Source organism: Myodes glareolus, chromosome 15 (genome assembly GCF_982192425.1).
Source record: "Myodes glareolus chromosome 15, mMyoGla1.1, whole genome shotgun sequence".
NCBI classification, from domain to species: domain Eukaryota; kingdom Metazoa; phylum Chordata; class Mammalia; order Rodentia; family Cricetidae; genus Myodes; species Myodes glareolus.
In genome coordinates this window covers 31342869-31360530 of record NC_142040.1, presented here as the reverse complement: position 1 = coordinate 31360530, position 17662 = coordinate 31342869, and the positions used below count along the sequence as shown (strand labels likewise).

At 41.9% G+C, this 17662-nt stretch overlaps 1 protein-coding gene across 1 annotated transcript in view; it reads right to left on the bottom strand.

Moving 5' to 3' along the window:
• Positions 1-17662, bottom strand: part of Sgtb (small glutamine rich tetratricopeptide repeat co-chaperone beta) — a 40090-nt gene that overhangs the window by 5534 nt on the left and 16894 nt on the right. The window contains exons 6-10 of the mRNA XM_048442942.3: positions 8676-8780; positions 5559-5697; positions 5398-5460; positions 3356-3393; positions 3046-3129 (exon numbers count right to left, since the gene is read on the bottom strand). Of these exons, the coding sequence (XP_048298899.1) occupies positions 3046-3129; positions 3356-3393; positions 5398-5460; positions 5559-5697; positions 8676-8780 (429 nt within the window). The remainder of the gene's footprint in view (positions 1-3045; positions 3130-3355; positions 3394-5397; positions 5461-5558; positions 5698-8675; positions 8781-17662) is intronic.

Below are 17662 nucleotides of genomic sequence, written 5' to 3'. Positions count from 1 at the left end.
CAACCCACATGGCTAACAGAGACAAGAATTATGGGTTAATGTAAGATATAAGAGTTAATAAGAAGCCTCTGCTAATAGGCCAACCAGTTTATAATTAATGTAATCCTCTGTGTGTTTCTTTGGGACTGAACGGCTGTGGGACCAGGTTGGATAGAAACCTCTATTAACAAATTGTGCCAACATGGACAACTATATGCACATAAAACCTGAGAGAGCTTGGGAAGTGACTGTAGACACAAAAGAACAGAATCAAGCACAGCTTCTTGGTAGCAGCATTTTCTAGGGTGGGCTCTGTTTGCTAGAGGAAAGTGTGTCTCATTTAAGAGAAGCTTCCTGACTCAGTTTTAGCTGAAAAACCTTGCAGCTCTTTTAAGAGGCCCTGTCACAAAACACTTAAGTGGTGTTTATGAATAGCTGACAGCATGCTGCTTGATGGTGGCAGGAACCTTGAAATGCCACAAATTGTGGCAATAAACATGGCTCCTTCCAGTACCTCTGCCATGAAGCTAGACTCTCAGAAAGCTAAGGAATGGCGTGGATCCAGTCGTCAAAGCCACGGCTTTAATCCTAGCCATAAGGCTTAGCAAATAAAAGATTCCTAAGGTCATAAAAAGAGTTATACAGTAAAGACAGATTCAGAAAAACAAAACAAAAAAATAAAATAAACCACCTCTAAATGGTTTACAGTGTGTTTAAAAGATATGTAGGCTTGGGAGAGAAAAGAAAAAGAATAAAATCCTTAAGAAGAAAGAAAGAAAGAAAGAAAGAAAGAAAGAAAGAAAGAAAGAAAGAAAAAGAGTAGTTGGGTGTGGTGGCACACACCTTTAATTCCAGTACTTGGGAAGTAGAAGCAGGCAGAGCTCTGTGAGTTCAAGGACAACCTGGTCTACAGAGTGAGTTCCAGGACAGCCAAAGATACACAGAGAAACCCTGTCTCAAAAAACTAAAAACTAAAAATAAAAATAGAAGTACAGTTTAAAATAAAGCCACGTATAAATGGAAAATACACAGAGAATCTGGATACTGTATGATATTGTGTTATTTTTGAATTGTTTGATGGCTGAGGAAGAAGCAACACCTGCTAAAATACATTTGATTATAAATGCTGCTGGATTAATACAACACATATATTTTGAAAATGCCTTGACTTCAAAATTTAAGTCAAAAGATATATTACTTTGGAGAAGAGCTTTTGCTATTGTTTACATAGGAAATGAGAGGTTGTGGCTTCATTCTGGGTTAAGAAAAATCATGTTTGATCAAGGAAGACCCCCCTGAAAAATCTCCAATAGTAGTGGATGGCCCAGATGATGCAACATTTCAGAGGACCTCTGCTGGAGTTTCCTCTGAGTTCTACATCCAGAACAGACTCAAGACTGCTGGCTGAGGTGATAAAGCCTCGCAGAATTTCCCAGTAAGGACTTGTCCATAATCTTAAATTTTCTTTAGGTCCCTATAAGATTTATCAGCACCCCTAATCAGCATAAAGTAGCCTAAAAAACTATGCCTGCATTCTCAAAAAAATGGATTATGAATGTTTGTCTTTGTTTAGAGTGCTGGTTATAAGTTGTTATGGATAATGGTCAGGGAAAAGGCTAAACAGAGGAGATTAGAGTCAGAGTTCTTGTTTTGAAAAAACAACAAGGGGAAGGAAGTGCTGTGGGACAATGGTGTTGTACCCTGTAAAGATTTGTCACTTGCATTGGTTTAATAAAACGCTGATTGGCCAGGAAAAACAGAACAGGAGAATTCTGGGAAGAGGAAAGGCTCAGTCTGAAGTTGTCACCCAGACACAGAGGAAGCAAGATGAGAATGCCTCACTGATAAAAAGTACCAAGCCACATGTCTAACAGAGACAAGAATTATGGGTTAATGTATGATGTAAGAGTTAATAAGATGCCTGAGCTAATAGGCCAACCAGTTTATGATTAATGTAATCCTCTGTGTGTTTCTTTGGGACTGAATGACTGCAGGATCAGATGGAACAGAAATCTCTGTCAACAGGGACCTTCTGAAAGGGTACATGATAGTACTGATATCCCCATGTAAGAAACTGACAACCCTAAGTCAATACTGAAAGCAACAAAAATTTAGCTGTCAATCAAAAGACTGAACACTTTGGTGGATGCTCGGAGGAAGTTACGACTTGTTCCTCAGCTCCTCTAGCTACCAATTATAGATGAAAACAAGTTTTGTTTTTGTTTTTGTTTGCTTATTTGCTTTCTGCTTGCAACAGGGTATCTTTTATGTAGATATTATGTAGACCTGGCTGGTCTGGAACTCAGAGAAATCCACCTGCCTCTGCTTTCCAAGTGCTGAAGTTAAAGGTGTATGTCACTCACTACTCCAGGGTTCTGCCTACTTTCACTGGTATGCAACAGTCCCATGGAGAGGAAAAAAAGCCTGTGAATATGCATGATCGTCCCCAAAAGATAGAACTGACCACATAGTCCAGGTCTTCTGGATCTCTACCCTTCACTTTGAACTGTGTCTCCTATCATCAGCCTCTTAGAGATTTAATACATTTAATTGGGCAAGTCATTTTAACAGTGAAAGACTAAAATAAGAGCCTTAACCCCTGAGAAACAAACAGTATGGCTCTAAAACTAACCAGGAATCTATGCTGAGTAGTTTTTGTCAATTTGACACAAACCTAAACATATCAAGGAGGAGGGACTATCACCTGAGGAAGTACCTCCATCAGACTGACCAGCAGTTAAGTGTATGAAACGTCTTTCTGATTATGATGAATATGTGAGGGTTCAGCACACTGGAGACAGTGCCAACCCTGGACAAGTGGTCCTCCACTGTATAAGGAAGCAAGCAGGGAGAACCACAGAGAACAAGCTAGCAGGCAATGTTCCTCCATGGTCTCTGCTTCAGTTCCTGCCTCCAAGTTCCTGCCTTGAGTTCCTATACTGACTTCCCTTCATGATGGACTTTACAGGTTACCTGCAAGCTGAAATAAAGCTTTCCCTCGCTAAGTTGATTTTGGCCACTGTGTCTTATCCTCCCAATGGAAAGCAAGCTAGGGCAAACACTCACGCTTGGATGAGGCTAGACAGGTCTGTTAGGCCTCCAACCCCAGCAGCAGGTCCCCCGATGGCATTTGTCATCATTCCTGACATTCTAGGTTAATAAGAGACATACATGGAGATTAGCGTATATTCTTCACGGGACAGAAAAGCCAGACAAGTATATCAGTGCCATAGAAGGGGTTGGATCAAGTGTTTAAGTCGACCTTAAGTTCTAAGTAACAAGAATTCAGTGCATTTTTATCAACTGTGAGACGATCTGCTCGGATTAGGAGCCTGGCAACAAGAAGGCAAAGACATGATGAGCCCTTGATACTCACAGCTGCTGAACTTGAGGGTTCTGCATTAAACTTGCAGCCTGGAATTGAAAAACAGTATTGCCCATTAAAATATGGCAGTGATGCTTAGGGATGTTACAGAGATTTTGTAAAGATACAGGAATAAAACCCAGTGACGCACACGCTAACATTGGGTGGTGTTCTAGTGTGCTATGCAAAGTAAATGGGAAGGTACAAGAGAGAAGGTTCTTTAGAACATGGTCTCAGATAGGGACATGAGATTGAAGACAATAAAAAAATACAGTTGATGGAGAGCATTGCCATGACTGATCAGATCAACAGAACAAACAGGGAAAAGAGAAACTTTAAAACTATAAAAAAGAAAAACCTTGTGCTTTTTGTTTGTTTTTGTTCTATATTATTTGAAACATACTTTCTTTGTGTAGCTCTGGCTGTCCTGGAACTCTCTCTGTAGTTCAGGCTGGCCTTGAATTTGGGTTAAAGGTGTATGTCCCCATCACAAGGCCAAGACTGTGTACTTTATTTTTGATGTATCTCTGTAGGCCAGAAGAGGGCACCAGATCTCATTACGGATGGTTGTGAGCCACCACGTGGGTGCTGGAATTGAACTCAGGGCCTCTGGAATGCCAGTCAGGGCTCTTAACCGCTGAGCCATCTCTCAGCCTGAGATTGTGTGCTCTTAAAGCAGGATGACACCAAGGAGCTGGATGTGACTGACTGTGCTATGGAGACCAGAACAGCCCTCTGTAGTGGTCCAGAGATGAAGGAAGGCCTCCATACTTCCTTCACAGAGCAACAATGGCAGGCCAACCAATCCTCAAAACTCCATTTTAATCAACGATCAACCTGGCTATTAATTTTCTTTATAATTGTCATCCGTTTCTACTACCGTCCTTTATTTGACAGTATTGAGGACTGAATCTAGGGCTTCCTGAACACTAAACATGACTAACATTGAACTATATTCTCAGCCCTGGATCAAATACGATTGTTTTTCAAAGATCCCTAAGTTATTTTATTGATTTGAAGAACAGAGGGCAAATCTAGGGATGTTGCTTAGCTGCCTAGGATGCATGAAGTCCTGGGTTCAGCTTCCAGCATTGCATAAACTGAATTTAATAGTACATGCTATAATCCCAGCATGCAGGAGGCAGAGAGATCAAAAACTCAAGGTCACCTTCAGCTTCATACCAAGTTTGAGGTCAGCCTGGACTACATGAGAGGCTATTTTTAAAAACATAAACTCTTAGGACAGAAAACAAGGTCAACAATACTGAGGGGCAAGCTTGAGTAGTTGTCATAATCAAAATCTTCAGATATCAATTGATAGATATATCTTCCTAGAACCAGTTTTATATGACATTGGGGCTTTAAATTACATCTGACTGTCTGTCTGTCTGTCTGTCTGTCTATCTATATGTCTGTTTTTCTATCTATCTATCTATCTATCTAAAGAGTGTGGTGTGCGTGTGGTATATATGCACATACTTGTGCCACCATGCTTGCGTGGCAGTCAAAAGGCAACTTGTGGGAGTCAGTCCTTACATTCCACCACATGAACCGTGGGAATTGAACTTGGATCACTAGCTTGTGCCACAAACATAGTTACCTTCAGGGCCATCTTACCAGCCCAAGACAATGATTTTTAACCTTTCATATATTTGAAAATTGGCAATCTAATGAAAAATTATGAGTTTTGACTTATAAAGTACACACAGTCACACAAACATTGACTTATATTCCAGTTTAATAAAGTTATGGGTTTTCTCACTTCCGCCTTCGCTCCCCTCCAAGCAAGGCAGACAGGTGAAGAGCCTCTATCTTTGCCTCTGCCACAAACACCTGCCACTTATCAAAACTCCTCTATTTGTTTCTAAAATATTTTAGAGCTTGCACTGCCAGCTTTCTTGAGAGACTGAGGCAGGAAAATCACTTGAGCCCAAGGGCTTTGGGTCAGTGCCGGCAACGACTGAAAGATTCCATCTCCTTCAAAAGTATAGCAGAAACGGATTGCAAATATATAGTGGACAGCAGCCAGTCGATCAAAAAGAAAGTATACTCACCATGGTGATGAACGCTGGGTTATTAATCAAGCTAGCCATGTCGAAGCTCAAGCCAGTTCCTGTCTGTAAAAGAGTTATATCTGAGATTCATTCCAGCCATAATGATGTCAATCAATCGTGAGTGACAGATCTATTCCACAGACTTTACAGTGACAACTTACAGGACTAGCCACCTCTCTTAACTTCTGTTCTGCTATTTTCAGATTTGACTTATAGGAATCGTTTTCAGGATCAAGATCCAGTGCCTTCTGGTAGCTGGTAACTGCCTCTTCAAACTTATTCATGGCAGTGAGGGCCAGCCTTGGGAAACAAGAGAAGAATGACAAATGCTTTAGTATTCAATTCTAACCCCGATTACACTGAATCCCCATTATATTATGATTCTGAGAGACGGCACTAAAATTCTCCCAACTCCAAGATTCTATGAGCCTGAGTTGTCTCCTTTCAGTTTGACTGTGTCTACACACATCATCAACCTAAAGCTCAGAAATGAAACATACAATTTTTTAAGACCAACATGTATTGTAAATAAAGTAATTTGCTTTATGAATTTCTAGGCTGAGGTAAACAAAGATTTGTGCTAGCAATCTTGTGATCACGTAAATCCAGGATGCTGACATCATGTCTGGGGACTCTAATAAACCAGCAGTGTCAACCCGCCTGACCCTGTCACAACACTGCCACGACAGCTGTGTCAGGCTGCATTCGTAGCTCTCTGCAACACATGCGGCCCATGGGCCTCAGTGGGGGCACATCTGCCTCGAAACACCATGCACTTCAGAGCACCCCACATTCTTCCCTCCTAAAGGATCCGGAACAAAAATAAATATTAGTTTCCCATCTTTTTCTTTTACTGTTTCACTTCCTACAGCTTTTAAAAACTATTGAATTATTTATCAAGGGGAGGGGCCTGCCATGGAACAAGCATGGAGGCCAGAGGGCGACCCTGTTGACTTGCTCTCTTCCTTCCACTTTAACATGGGCTAGGGAATTGAGCTGATCGGCAGACTTCCACAGCCATCCCACTGCTGAGTCATCCCACTGGCCCCGGTTCCCATCTTTTAAAAAGTAGAGTGTGGCTATCAGAAGCCTAGTCCTGAACAACACATTAATTGTTAGACAGACAAAATAAGGATCTCTTGTAATTCAAATAGTAAATTGTCATCACAGTCTATGCATTATTAAATTTCAATGTTTATCTTTCCCTACCTATAATGTGCTTGAAAAATTATATCAGAATTAAGCAGTAATAGCATGTGTAGAGAGAGTATCGAGTGTCTTATTTGTTCTGGGATTGCTTTTTTAAACAAATTAATTCAATTCTTTCTTTTCTGGATTACCTCACAGCCTTCTCATGTAAATAAAAGAATAAGAAATTCTTACAACCCAATTAGTTTCCTATTAGCCAACCTTGAAGGATCCTCAGCACCGTTTCCAATTAATCATCAAGTATTGAGAGCCTACTATGTACCAGGTACTAGTTTAAATCCTGAGCATTCCACAATTTTTTAAAGCTACAAATTTTAAGAAAACCCCCTCCCCCTAAAGAGCACAGGCAACAAGAATGCATACAGAATAGGTACTATTAAAGAAAATGACAGCAGAGTTTGCTCAAAAATGGCCACACCCTGAAGACATGTATGACAGAAAGTAGTCATAGGGAACACGGGAGAAGACTAACTACCCAGATGCAGCAGTAAATGCAGAGCCCTAAGAAAGATGTAGGTGTGGTATGCTTAATGTACGGAACAAAGGCCTGCGAGGATGGAACACAAGAAACAAGGTGGAGAGATTTCCTGGCTATGTTGTTCATATGGGACCCTTTATAGTTCCAACTTTTAAACTGTAGTCGCAAAGGAATGATTTATAATGTTTGAGTTATACTTTTAGGGTTTGGTGGGCAGGTCTAAGACAGGGTCTTATGTAGCCCAGGCTGGCCTCAATGTTGCTAGGTAGCCAAGGATGATCTTGAACTCATGATCCTCTTGCTTCTTCCTCCAAAGTGCTAGGATTGTAAGCATGCAGCACCAAATCCAGTTTATACAGTGTTGGGGCTCAAATCCTGAATACTAGGCAAACGTTCTCTCTACTTAGATACTTAACTTTTGGGGGATATGCTTTAAAAGGCTTACTCTGGCTTCTCTGCAGAAGATAAACATTGGTGAGGTATAGAATTAAGGTGTAAAGGCCAGTTGGGAGGTAAGACTAGGTAAGAGGTGGCAGTTTGCGCTAGGCCTATAAGCAAGCTAGTCAAAACTGAATCTAAGCTACACAGGAAAATGAGGCCAGAACAGAAGTGCCAGGAGATGAGATGGATGGAAAACAATTCAGCTTCCAACCTAAGCACTGGGTAGATGAACGCCGAGGAAAGATTTAAGAAGAGTTCTGTTTGAAACACACAAAATTTAAAACATCTTTTAAATACTATTCAAACACAGAGATAAAAATTAATGGAATATATGAGTATGGAGTTCAGGCAGGACTTAAGAGATCCAATGGCACATATAGCCAATTCTCACTCACAGAAATTAAATCCTATAATGTCTCCATAAACACAAAACTAACAAATACTAAATAGTAGTGTCCGGGGAAAATACATGGTTAGGGACCTATGAACCTTTTTGGTGCTTTTTTATGATGCAAGCTATGAAGTGAGCTTCTTTATAGAGGTTTGTGGCTTTCTGGTGAGGGAGAATTGTCTGTATTCTGTCAATCATGCTTTGAATAAACGCTGATTGGCCAGGGAGGAAGTATAGGTGGGTCAATCAGACAGGAAGTAGAGGTGGGGCAATGAGAACAGGAGAATGCTAGGAAGGAGGAAGCCCAATTCTCCCACTCCTGTCCAGACACCGAAGAAGCAGGATGTGACCTGCCCCGCTGTGAAAGGTACTGAGCCATGTGGCTAGCATAGATAAGAACAATGGGTTAAGATAAGTTACAAGAGCTAATAAGAAGACTGAGCTAATGGGCCAACCAGTTTATAGCCTAATGTAGACTCTGTGTGATTTTCTTTGGGGCTTGCTGGCTGTGGGGAACTGGGCAGGGCAGATACCCCAACAAGCTGGCCCTCATGTTACAGCTTTCTCCAATAACTTTCTGCAGTCAGTGATGAAATCGCCTCTGCAGACCTCATCCTCAAGGGGCGTCACCTCCTCCATCTATTACACTATTTATCTTATTCTCGCACAGAGGGCAATGTTAGGATATTCAGCATGGAGCCTCCACAACAGCATGGATGATGTGACTTGGAAATACTCCGGGTATCTCTGAGCACTTACCCCATCCTTCCGTAGGCCTTGCTGTATTTTGAATCAATCGCTATCGCTTTCTCACAGTCCTTTATTGCATCTGTGTAGTGACTTAATTTGCTTTGGGCAGCGGCTCTAAGAGGGAAAAACATAAGAATCAGGCAGCTACCACGGCACCGGTCCAGCTTTTCAGGCATGAAATTGTGTAGTTCTTGCCCCAATTTTTACACCACTCTTCATAAATTTCTAAGTCAAACTGTCTAATTATTCAACAATTTAAAAACGGCCTAAGACATCAGAAAAAAGATGTAAGCTCCCTTTTCCTCCTCGCTTTACAGAGAAGACAAATGTGTGGAGCACACAACCTATCTACTATTTACTGTCTTTCAGTTTTCCTGAAATGCAAACTGAAAACCCTGGGGCATCTAGACCACCAGAGAGGCAGAAAGAGAGGGCAGTTGTGACACCTTGGTCACTTTAATAGAAAAGTTAAGACATACCAAAAATTCTCCACCCCATTCACACTTTCTCCTGTCCATCCACTACTGACACAGACTAAACTTTGTTCCTTCCAGACTCTTGAATGTTCTCTTAATTTCCCTCAGCAGACCTCAGAATCTACTTCAGCAGAAGGCTGAAGAGGCCAGCTCTAGGAAACCAGCATCTGCCTACATAAGCACCTGAGTAACGATGACCTGTCAGTAACAATGTGAAGTAGGAAGAGTTTGCTCAAATGGGAAATGGGGAGGAGATGGAGAAGACCTAAGATTCATCCTCAGAGTCAACAAGGAGTATCAGCAGCCAAGAAAGAGCCACAGGAGGGCCAGGGCAGGGGACCGCACCTTAGGTTCTCACGACCTTCCAAGGACATTCTATGTCCTGCTACTCCAAACACTGTACCAAAACCTGACGTCCCTTCTAATAGTAAAAGCAGGAGGCCCTTTTGGGGGAAAAATAGTTACAAACACAGAGATTGACTTAGATCCCTTAATTTTTTTGTGTCTACAAACAAAAGTTCTCAACAAACATCATCCATCCCCCAGTTTGCTAAACTCGCCCACAACCTGAGAAGCATCCTTGCTGCCTTTATTCTTCTCTTACACGCATGTTTGCTGTCTAAATGGCCCAAACCTTTTGTTTGTTTAACTACCCAGTCAACCTTCTGGCTTCCTTGAAACTAATCAGCAGTGATTTCATTCGGGACTTCCTAGACTCTAGTAACACACATGAAAACAGCAAAATTGATTAAAAAAAAATTGTTTGTGTGAGTACATGCATGTGCAAGTGTACCTATGTGTGTTAGTGTGTAGCAGTTAGACACCTCCAAGTGTCAGTTCCCACTTTCCACCTTAAGACAGGGTCTCCTCAGCTTCATAAGGCAGGATAGTTGGCTCTGGACTTCTGGAGAGTCTCCTGCCTCTCTCTCCCATCCCCAGGGACATACTGGGAATTCGGATGCTAGCACTACATGGTTCTGGGATCTGAACTCAGGTGCTTGGGTTTGGCAGACCTGCACTAACATCACCAGCCTTGTGAAGCCAGCATTTTTACCCACTGAGACAGCTCCCTAGCCTTGACTAAAACACCATGCTCCTCACTGGCCTCATGAGAAGATGTGGCCCACAAAAGGACATGGAAGAAGGAAACTTGCTTTTTCCTCAAGCTCACTGGTAAGTTCACCTACCCTGTTCCTGAGCCACTCCTTCACTGGTGTAAGAACCCACTTCTTTGGAATTCCCACACAGACTGAGAATGGGCAACTCTCTATGAGTTCCCTGGGACTCCAGCACCAGCTGCTAAGAAATCCAGTCTCGCAAACTGAACACCTACCAGATTCTTGGATTTCCTGTCAGGAGACAGCCATTGTTGGACTACTCCGACTTCAGCCTGTAAGCCACTCTAGTCAATCACACACACACACACACACACACACACACACACACACACGCACGCACGCACACACACACACAGAGGGTTTCTTTCCATTCTATCAGTTCTGTTCCTTTAGAGAAACCTGACTTAACACAACCACTATCGTATTCCGTCCACACTGAATGTCCAAAGTAAATGACCGAATGTTAGCTACCCACGAACAGTGTTCTATAAAACCAACTCTTTGGGGAAGTGACACTGATAATCCTGACATTGAAACTGGGAAAACAGAGCTTCCAAAATTTCTGTAAGAAATAATGGTTAGTTTTAGTTTTCCTTAGTTATGATAAAAGATAAAGTAGATATAAATATTTTAACTGTAATTCTTGCTTGATAACTGTTTTACTATATGTAATTTTACTATATTAAAGTGAAAGCCTTTCTTTTTTGTTTAAACAGAAAAAGGGGAAATGATATAGGTGGGTCTTCTATCTATCTGTTGTTTCATTGGTTAACTAATAAAGAAAACTGCTTGGCCTGATAGGTCAGATCATAGGTAGGCGGGGAAGACAGAACAGAATGCTGGGAAGAAGGGAAGTGAGTTAGACGATATAGCTCTCCTCTCCAAGATGGACGCAGGTTAAGATCCTTCCCGGTAAGCCACCACCTCGTGGTGCTACACAGATTATTAGAAATGGGTTAGATCAATATGTAAGAGTTAGCCAATAAGAGGCTAAAACTAATGGGCCAAGCAGTGTTTATAATGAATACAGTTTCCATGTAATTATTTCGAGTAAAGCTAGCCGGGCGGTGGGAATGCAGCCCGCCGTTCCTTTTGCAACAAGAAATAATCATATAGTGTAGATTAGCTCTGAGAGCCATTTTTGAGATCAGCTTCACAACTAATATGCATATTAATGGCTGGCATACATATAATCCAGAAAGTAGATTTTGAAGGAACAAAAGACTTGTACTCTCACCAGACATGGTGGTATATGCCTTTAACCCAGTACTGGTGAGACAGATTTCTGTGAGTTCAAGAACAGCACAATCCACATAGCATGTTCCAAGGTTACACGGCGAGGCTCTGCCTCAAAGGCAAACATAAAATAAATAAAATGAAAGAAAGAAAAAAAAAGGAAAAGAAAATCCTCTTGCTTTTGCCCAATTTGACCTTCTAACCTGTAATACATCCATAACTGAAACTCTGCGCCATTACAGTAAGGATGGGATGACAGGCCTCCTCAGAGAAACTCCATTTCTGACCACCATAGGAAACTCTCACACATCGGAGAACACAGTCCGCATCTACTAGCATATTCTGCCCAATGCTTAAGCCGCTTGAAGAAAACGAGTTTAGACAGCGAACCAGTGCCTGAAGTCCTGCCAACTCAATAGCCGAGCAGATAATTGCAAATCTATCACACAAAATCTCTTCGAGAATTGACACTTCCTGAGAAGTCTGAGGTGAAAGATAAAACTTAATTGTGTGCCTGGCTCTGGCTGTCGACAAAACACTCCACCTGTAGCTTCCACACGCCTCCTGCTCACTCTTGTATAACTGCTCCATTCTTCTCCTAATGGAACATCTCTAACTCAGCCGACACCGAGTATCAAACCCAGATCTTTGCACATGTTAGGCAAGTGCTCTACCACTAAGCTAGTGCATCTTTGGAGGACCTGCAGGTACACACAGACACTTTCTAAGAATGACGGATAGCAATAGCGAAATACTATTCTTGCTCTCAACAGTGCTAGAGGCCGGGGGTGGGGGGGGAAGGCTGGCTGATGAGAGAAAAGGTGGCAATACACCCCTGTCATCCCAGGTCTCAGGAGACAGAGGTGGGAGGATCAGAAACTCAGGGCCAGCTTCAGTGAGTTCAAGGCTAGCCTGAGCTATAAAAGACCTTGTCTCAAAACAACAACAAAAAAAGAAGGGGGGAAGGAAAGAAAGGAAGGAAGGAAGGAAAGAAGGAAGGAAGGAAGGAAGGAAGGAAGGAAGGAAGGAAGGAAGGAAGGAAGGAAGAAAAAAGAAGAAAAAGAAAGGAAAAAAGAAAGATTTTTCTTCTTTCTTTGTGTTGTTGTTTTGTTTGCACTTTGGTTTTCAGGTCTCATTTTGAGACGCTGTCTTGTTACGTAGTCAGGCTGGCCTTGAACTCTGCTTCTTCAGGCCTGAACCTCTCTGGGCTGGAATTACGAGTATATGTTACCATGCCTCTCAGAAAAGGTGGCTTCAAGTCTACCTTTCTGTCAATCATTCTTCATACAGCTTAACTGGGGCCCTTCATCAAAGTTTAGTTTTTATTAAAAAAAAATTAACATAACATCTTTTTTTCTCAATTAAAAACTTAAGTGTGAGGAGCCAGACGTGGTACTGGGCACTAATCCAGGTCTCTGCACTTGGAAGGCAAGCACTCTACCACTTAGCCCTGTTCCACCATTTAGCCTTGTTTTAAAACTTAAGGCCAGCCGGGCGGTGGTGGAGCATGCACTCCCAGCATTCAGGAGGCAGAGGAAGGCGGATCTCTGGGAGTTTGAGGCCAGCCTGGTCTACAAGAGTTAGTTCCAGAACAGGCACTAAAGCTACAGAGTAAACCTTGTCGAAAGAAAGAAAGAAAGAAAGAAAGAAAGAAAGAAAGAAAGAAAGAAAGAAAGAAAGAAAGAAAGAAAGAAAGAAAGAAAGAAATCTTAAGACCTATGGGGAAATGGAGCAAGACTGAAGATTCTCGGAACACTGTCCTCCCATCCTCCTCCCATCCTGACAATAAGAAACAAAGACAGGAGAATCCAACTCAAGAGAGAATGTGGGAACAAAAGGTGACTGTGGTTCAATCTTTTCTATTGTGTGTGCGTGCATTGTGTGCAAGTGTGTGTCTATGTTCGTGGGCACACACATGCCACAGGACACGCCTGGAGCTCAGAGGACAACTTTTGGGAGCAGTTCTCTCCTACAACAGGCACTGTGAGGACTGAACTCAGGTCATCAGGCTTGCTGGCAAGCACCTTTACATGATGACCTCTGGAAAGTCCTGTGCTTTGGTCCTGACAGCTGTAGGTCACCCATGGTAAGCTAAGGTGAAAGTGGATTTGTGCTGCTCAGAGGCCTGCAAAGAAAGCAAAACCAGGATGCATTTGAGTCTCCCATGGATGAAGCCGAACATGTCGACATCCGCACTGCATGACACTGGGTCTGTGCTCTGCTTCTGCTGTCTGGTCATGGGGCAGGAAGGTGACCTTCACTACAACAGTGCAGGCATGCAGCATGCTTGCAGACACCTTCCCTTTCCTCGCCTTCAGAACAAAAGCATGAATATCACTCGTGTTCCATGTCTCTAGAAAATAAGGCAGAAAAACTCAAAGCTACTGCATATTTCCTCAACCAACCATAATCAAGTTATAACACAGCCTATTGTTATAACTAAAAGAAGCTTTAGGCCATTTTACTTGCTATGTTTTTAGTTGTGAAAGGGTCATTTAGTTGATCTAGAATGTGAGGGTTTTTTTTTAAAATTCATTTTTATTTTTATGTACATTGGTGTTTTGTCTACAACGGATGTCTGAGAGTTCCAGATCCTTTGGGATTAGAGTTACAGACAGTTGTGAGCTGCAAGTGGGTGCTGGGAATTGAACTCAGGTCCTCTGGAAGAGCAGTCACTGTTCTTAACCTCTGATCCATCTCTCCAGCCTGAGTTTGGTTTTGTTTTGGAGAGGGTCTCACTACATAACTCAGGGCGACGTCAAACCTGCTATGTGGAGTAGATGGCCTCACCCTGAAGACAGCCCTGCCTCAGTCTCTGTGGTGAGATTATAGGTGTATGCCACCTGTTACACTGTTATTTACTTATTTAGAGACAAGATCTCACAATGTATCCCTAGTGTCCTGAAACTTACTATGTAGGCCAGGATGGCCTGGTACCCACAGAGATCTGCCTGCCTCTACCTCCTGGGTACTGGGATTAAAGGCAGCCGCCATCATGCCTAGCAACAACATATTTTGAAAGAAATATTTGAAGTCTAGGTCTACCTAGGCTCTTTGTATATATTACCACCCCTAACAGGGCACTTTGACGTGGCTAGTATCATGTTTATTTTACAACCATGTCTTGGAAGAAAAAAGAAAAAAAGTAGGAAGAAAGGGAGAGAGGAAGAGAGGGAAGGAGGGAGAAAGGAGGAAGTGAGGGAGGAAGGGAGGAAGGAAGGAAAGAAGGAAATAGATTATTACAAAGAATGAGTGAGTGCTCCAAGATCACACAGCAAGTGAGCAGTAGAACTGAGATTGACTGACCTAGTATCTCAGTGGATTGACTTTAGAAATCGGCTAGAAAAAAAAAAAAATAGGAAACCAAAATGCAAAAGCACAAGCCTCTATTTCCTGTCCTTCTCAGAGTTAAGGCAACTCTAAATGGTGATACTAGCATCTTTGTCACAATGGCCTGATGATTCTGAATTTTATTTGCGTGTGCAGACACACAGGGAGGCCAGAAGACAAGGCACCATCCACCTTCCTTTTGGAGATACAGTCTCTCGCTAGTCTGGAGCGCACAAAGTAGCCTGTCTGACTTGTCAAGCAAGCCCCTAGGTTCTACCTAGCTCTGGTTCCAGCACTGAGGTTATAAAGAAGGACCATGACACCTGGGTTTTTAAAAAATATGGGTTCTGGTGACCAAACTCACGTCCTCCAGTTTGCGTAGCAGGCACTTCCCAACTGAGCCTTCTCCCCAGCCCCCATTCTGCTCTCCAACCTGAAATGTCTTCCATTTTCCTGTCTTTCTAAATTCTACGTGTTTTCAAATCACTGCCAACGCCTCCCTCCTCACCCAAGTGCATTTCCATATAAGTTCCCTTTTCTCCGGCTGGTATCTTTTATTCCATTTACTGCCTTCAGTGGTTCAACCCTCTAGCCCAGCGGCAAGAGCCTACGAGAGAAAGAGTAACAGACCCAGCACCGACACAGCACAGGAGAAATGTGAACACCACGTGTTTTCAGAAGCAAGAGACAAACTGTAAAGTGCCCACATGCAGTCACTTGTTGTTCTATGGGCACAGGTGTTGACGCGGCAATTGATTTGCTTCCGTATCACTGAAAATGTCTTACATTTCTTCAGGAGCTCTCTGTTATCAGGGAAAACTGTGAGTTCCCTCACTGCTGCTGCAGTTCATAAAAGCCACGCCCCGATCCCTGCTCTTTGGGGTACAAAAGAATGCAAATCTGCATCCAGCATGCCAAACCTATAAAAGGGTTACATTTGTAATAAGTGCTAAATGCTCAAGGAAAAAAAAAAGTAAAAAACAAAAACAAAAAAACAAAAAAAACTAGGCTTTCAAAGGACTCATAGGTTGGAGAGATGACTCAGTCATCGAAGGCTAGGCTTCCCACCAAAGGAAAACAAAAAAACAAAAAAAAAGGACTCGTGTCTTCTCTGGATCTGAAGTGAGCCTAACAATCAACAGTATCCTTCAAAGCCAAACCAGAAGATAAACATCAGGGCCGACTTCTCCACAAGGTAAAGTGTAGTTCATCCCAGTGCACTCAGCGGACAGGGAGCATTTGAACCAGCAGTAAACTGTGAAACAGGGTATGGAGAACAAGGTTCCTACCTGGGAGTCTGCACCTCCAACTCTATGCAGTCAGGTGACTAAGAAAAATGGCAGCGGCAAGCTGGCAAGGTTACAGCAGCCTGTAACCCCAACATCCTCCAAATTACCCTGAAGCTTTTATCCAGCATTTGTGTTAAGCAGGCAAATAAACCTTTCTAATTGTTTAATATTCAACAGCATGTCCTATGACTGAACTCCTCAGGGGAAAGAGCCTATTTAAATTCAAAAGAGAAGTGTATTCATTAATTTCAGTTTAATAGTAATTAAAAGCAAGAACAGATATTTCCAAAAATCTCTAACCCAGTTACGGCAGACATACGAATATTAGTGAATTCTAATCTCATGAAAAATGAATTATTTACTTGGGCTCACATTTTTCATAACAAGTATGCTGCTTACTGTACTCTATAATCAAGCAATTTTACAGCAATATTTGTATCTTGTCATAATATCTCATGCTACTCTGAAATTTACTTTCAAGATTTCCTCTACTGAATTAAATTAAAACATTATGTGTATTTATCTGGTTACAAAGACTGTGATTCAAATATCAAATCGTAGCTTGGGAAGATTCCTCTTCCTCAATTTACTTTTGAATTTTCTGTTTTTCTGAGATAGACTTACAATGATTCATTTGGTTTTTTTTGTTTGTTTTTTTATGTGTATGTAAAAATATAAAATGGAGGTTCCTAGTATGGCTCATTGAGTTCTTTATGGATCCAACCCTTCCACAAATAACTATAAATTAAAAACAAAAGCAGAAGTTCACACAACAGAATTTCTTCCTTTCCTCCTCCTTTTCTTTTTTGACACAGGGTTAAAACTGTGCAGCCCAGACTGCAGTCAAACTTACAATATTTCTGTCTCAGCCTTCCTGAGCACTGGGATTACAGGGGTGTACAAAAGTGTGCTCAAAGTGTGCACTCAAAAGTGACTTCGTTACTACTCGGCGGAGAGGCTCATCCATCTTTTGTGCAAACAATGCTAGCTTTCTTTTAAGCATTTAAAGCAAAACTGAGGGTTGGAGAATGGCACAGAGGTTAAGAGCACTGGTTGCTCTTCCAAAGTCCTGAGTTCAATTCCCAGCACCCACATGGCGGCTCACAACCATTTGTAGTGTGATCTGATGCTTTCTTCTGGTGTGCAAGAGAGCAGAGCGCTAACATACATAAAATACACAAATATATAAATTTTAAAAGCAAAACTACTAAGGAAATGGCATAAGCAATAATTCTACACCTATATCTTCCTAAAATAATTTTGGTGCTCTTTGGTTTGTTTTTTTGATACGGGGTCTCACTAAATATATCTGGGCTGACCTGGAATTCATTATGTAGACTAGGAAGGTCTCCAGCTCACCAAGATCGGTACATCCTGAGAACTGATGTCCTATTTTTTTTTTTCGCTTTTTACTTTATTTTTGTTTTAGCAGGTGTTTATGGTGTTCAAAAATTAAAGTCAGAAAAATCCTTGAAATGTATAATCCAAAGGCAAAGTGGGCATTTACAAGAAGCCATCATTTGGAGCCCATGCCAATGACGAATCTG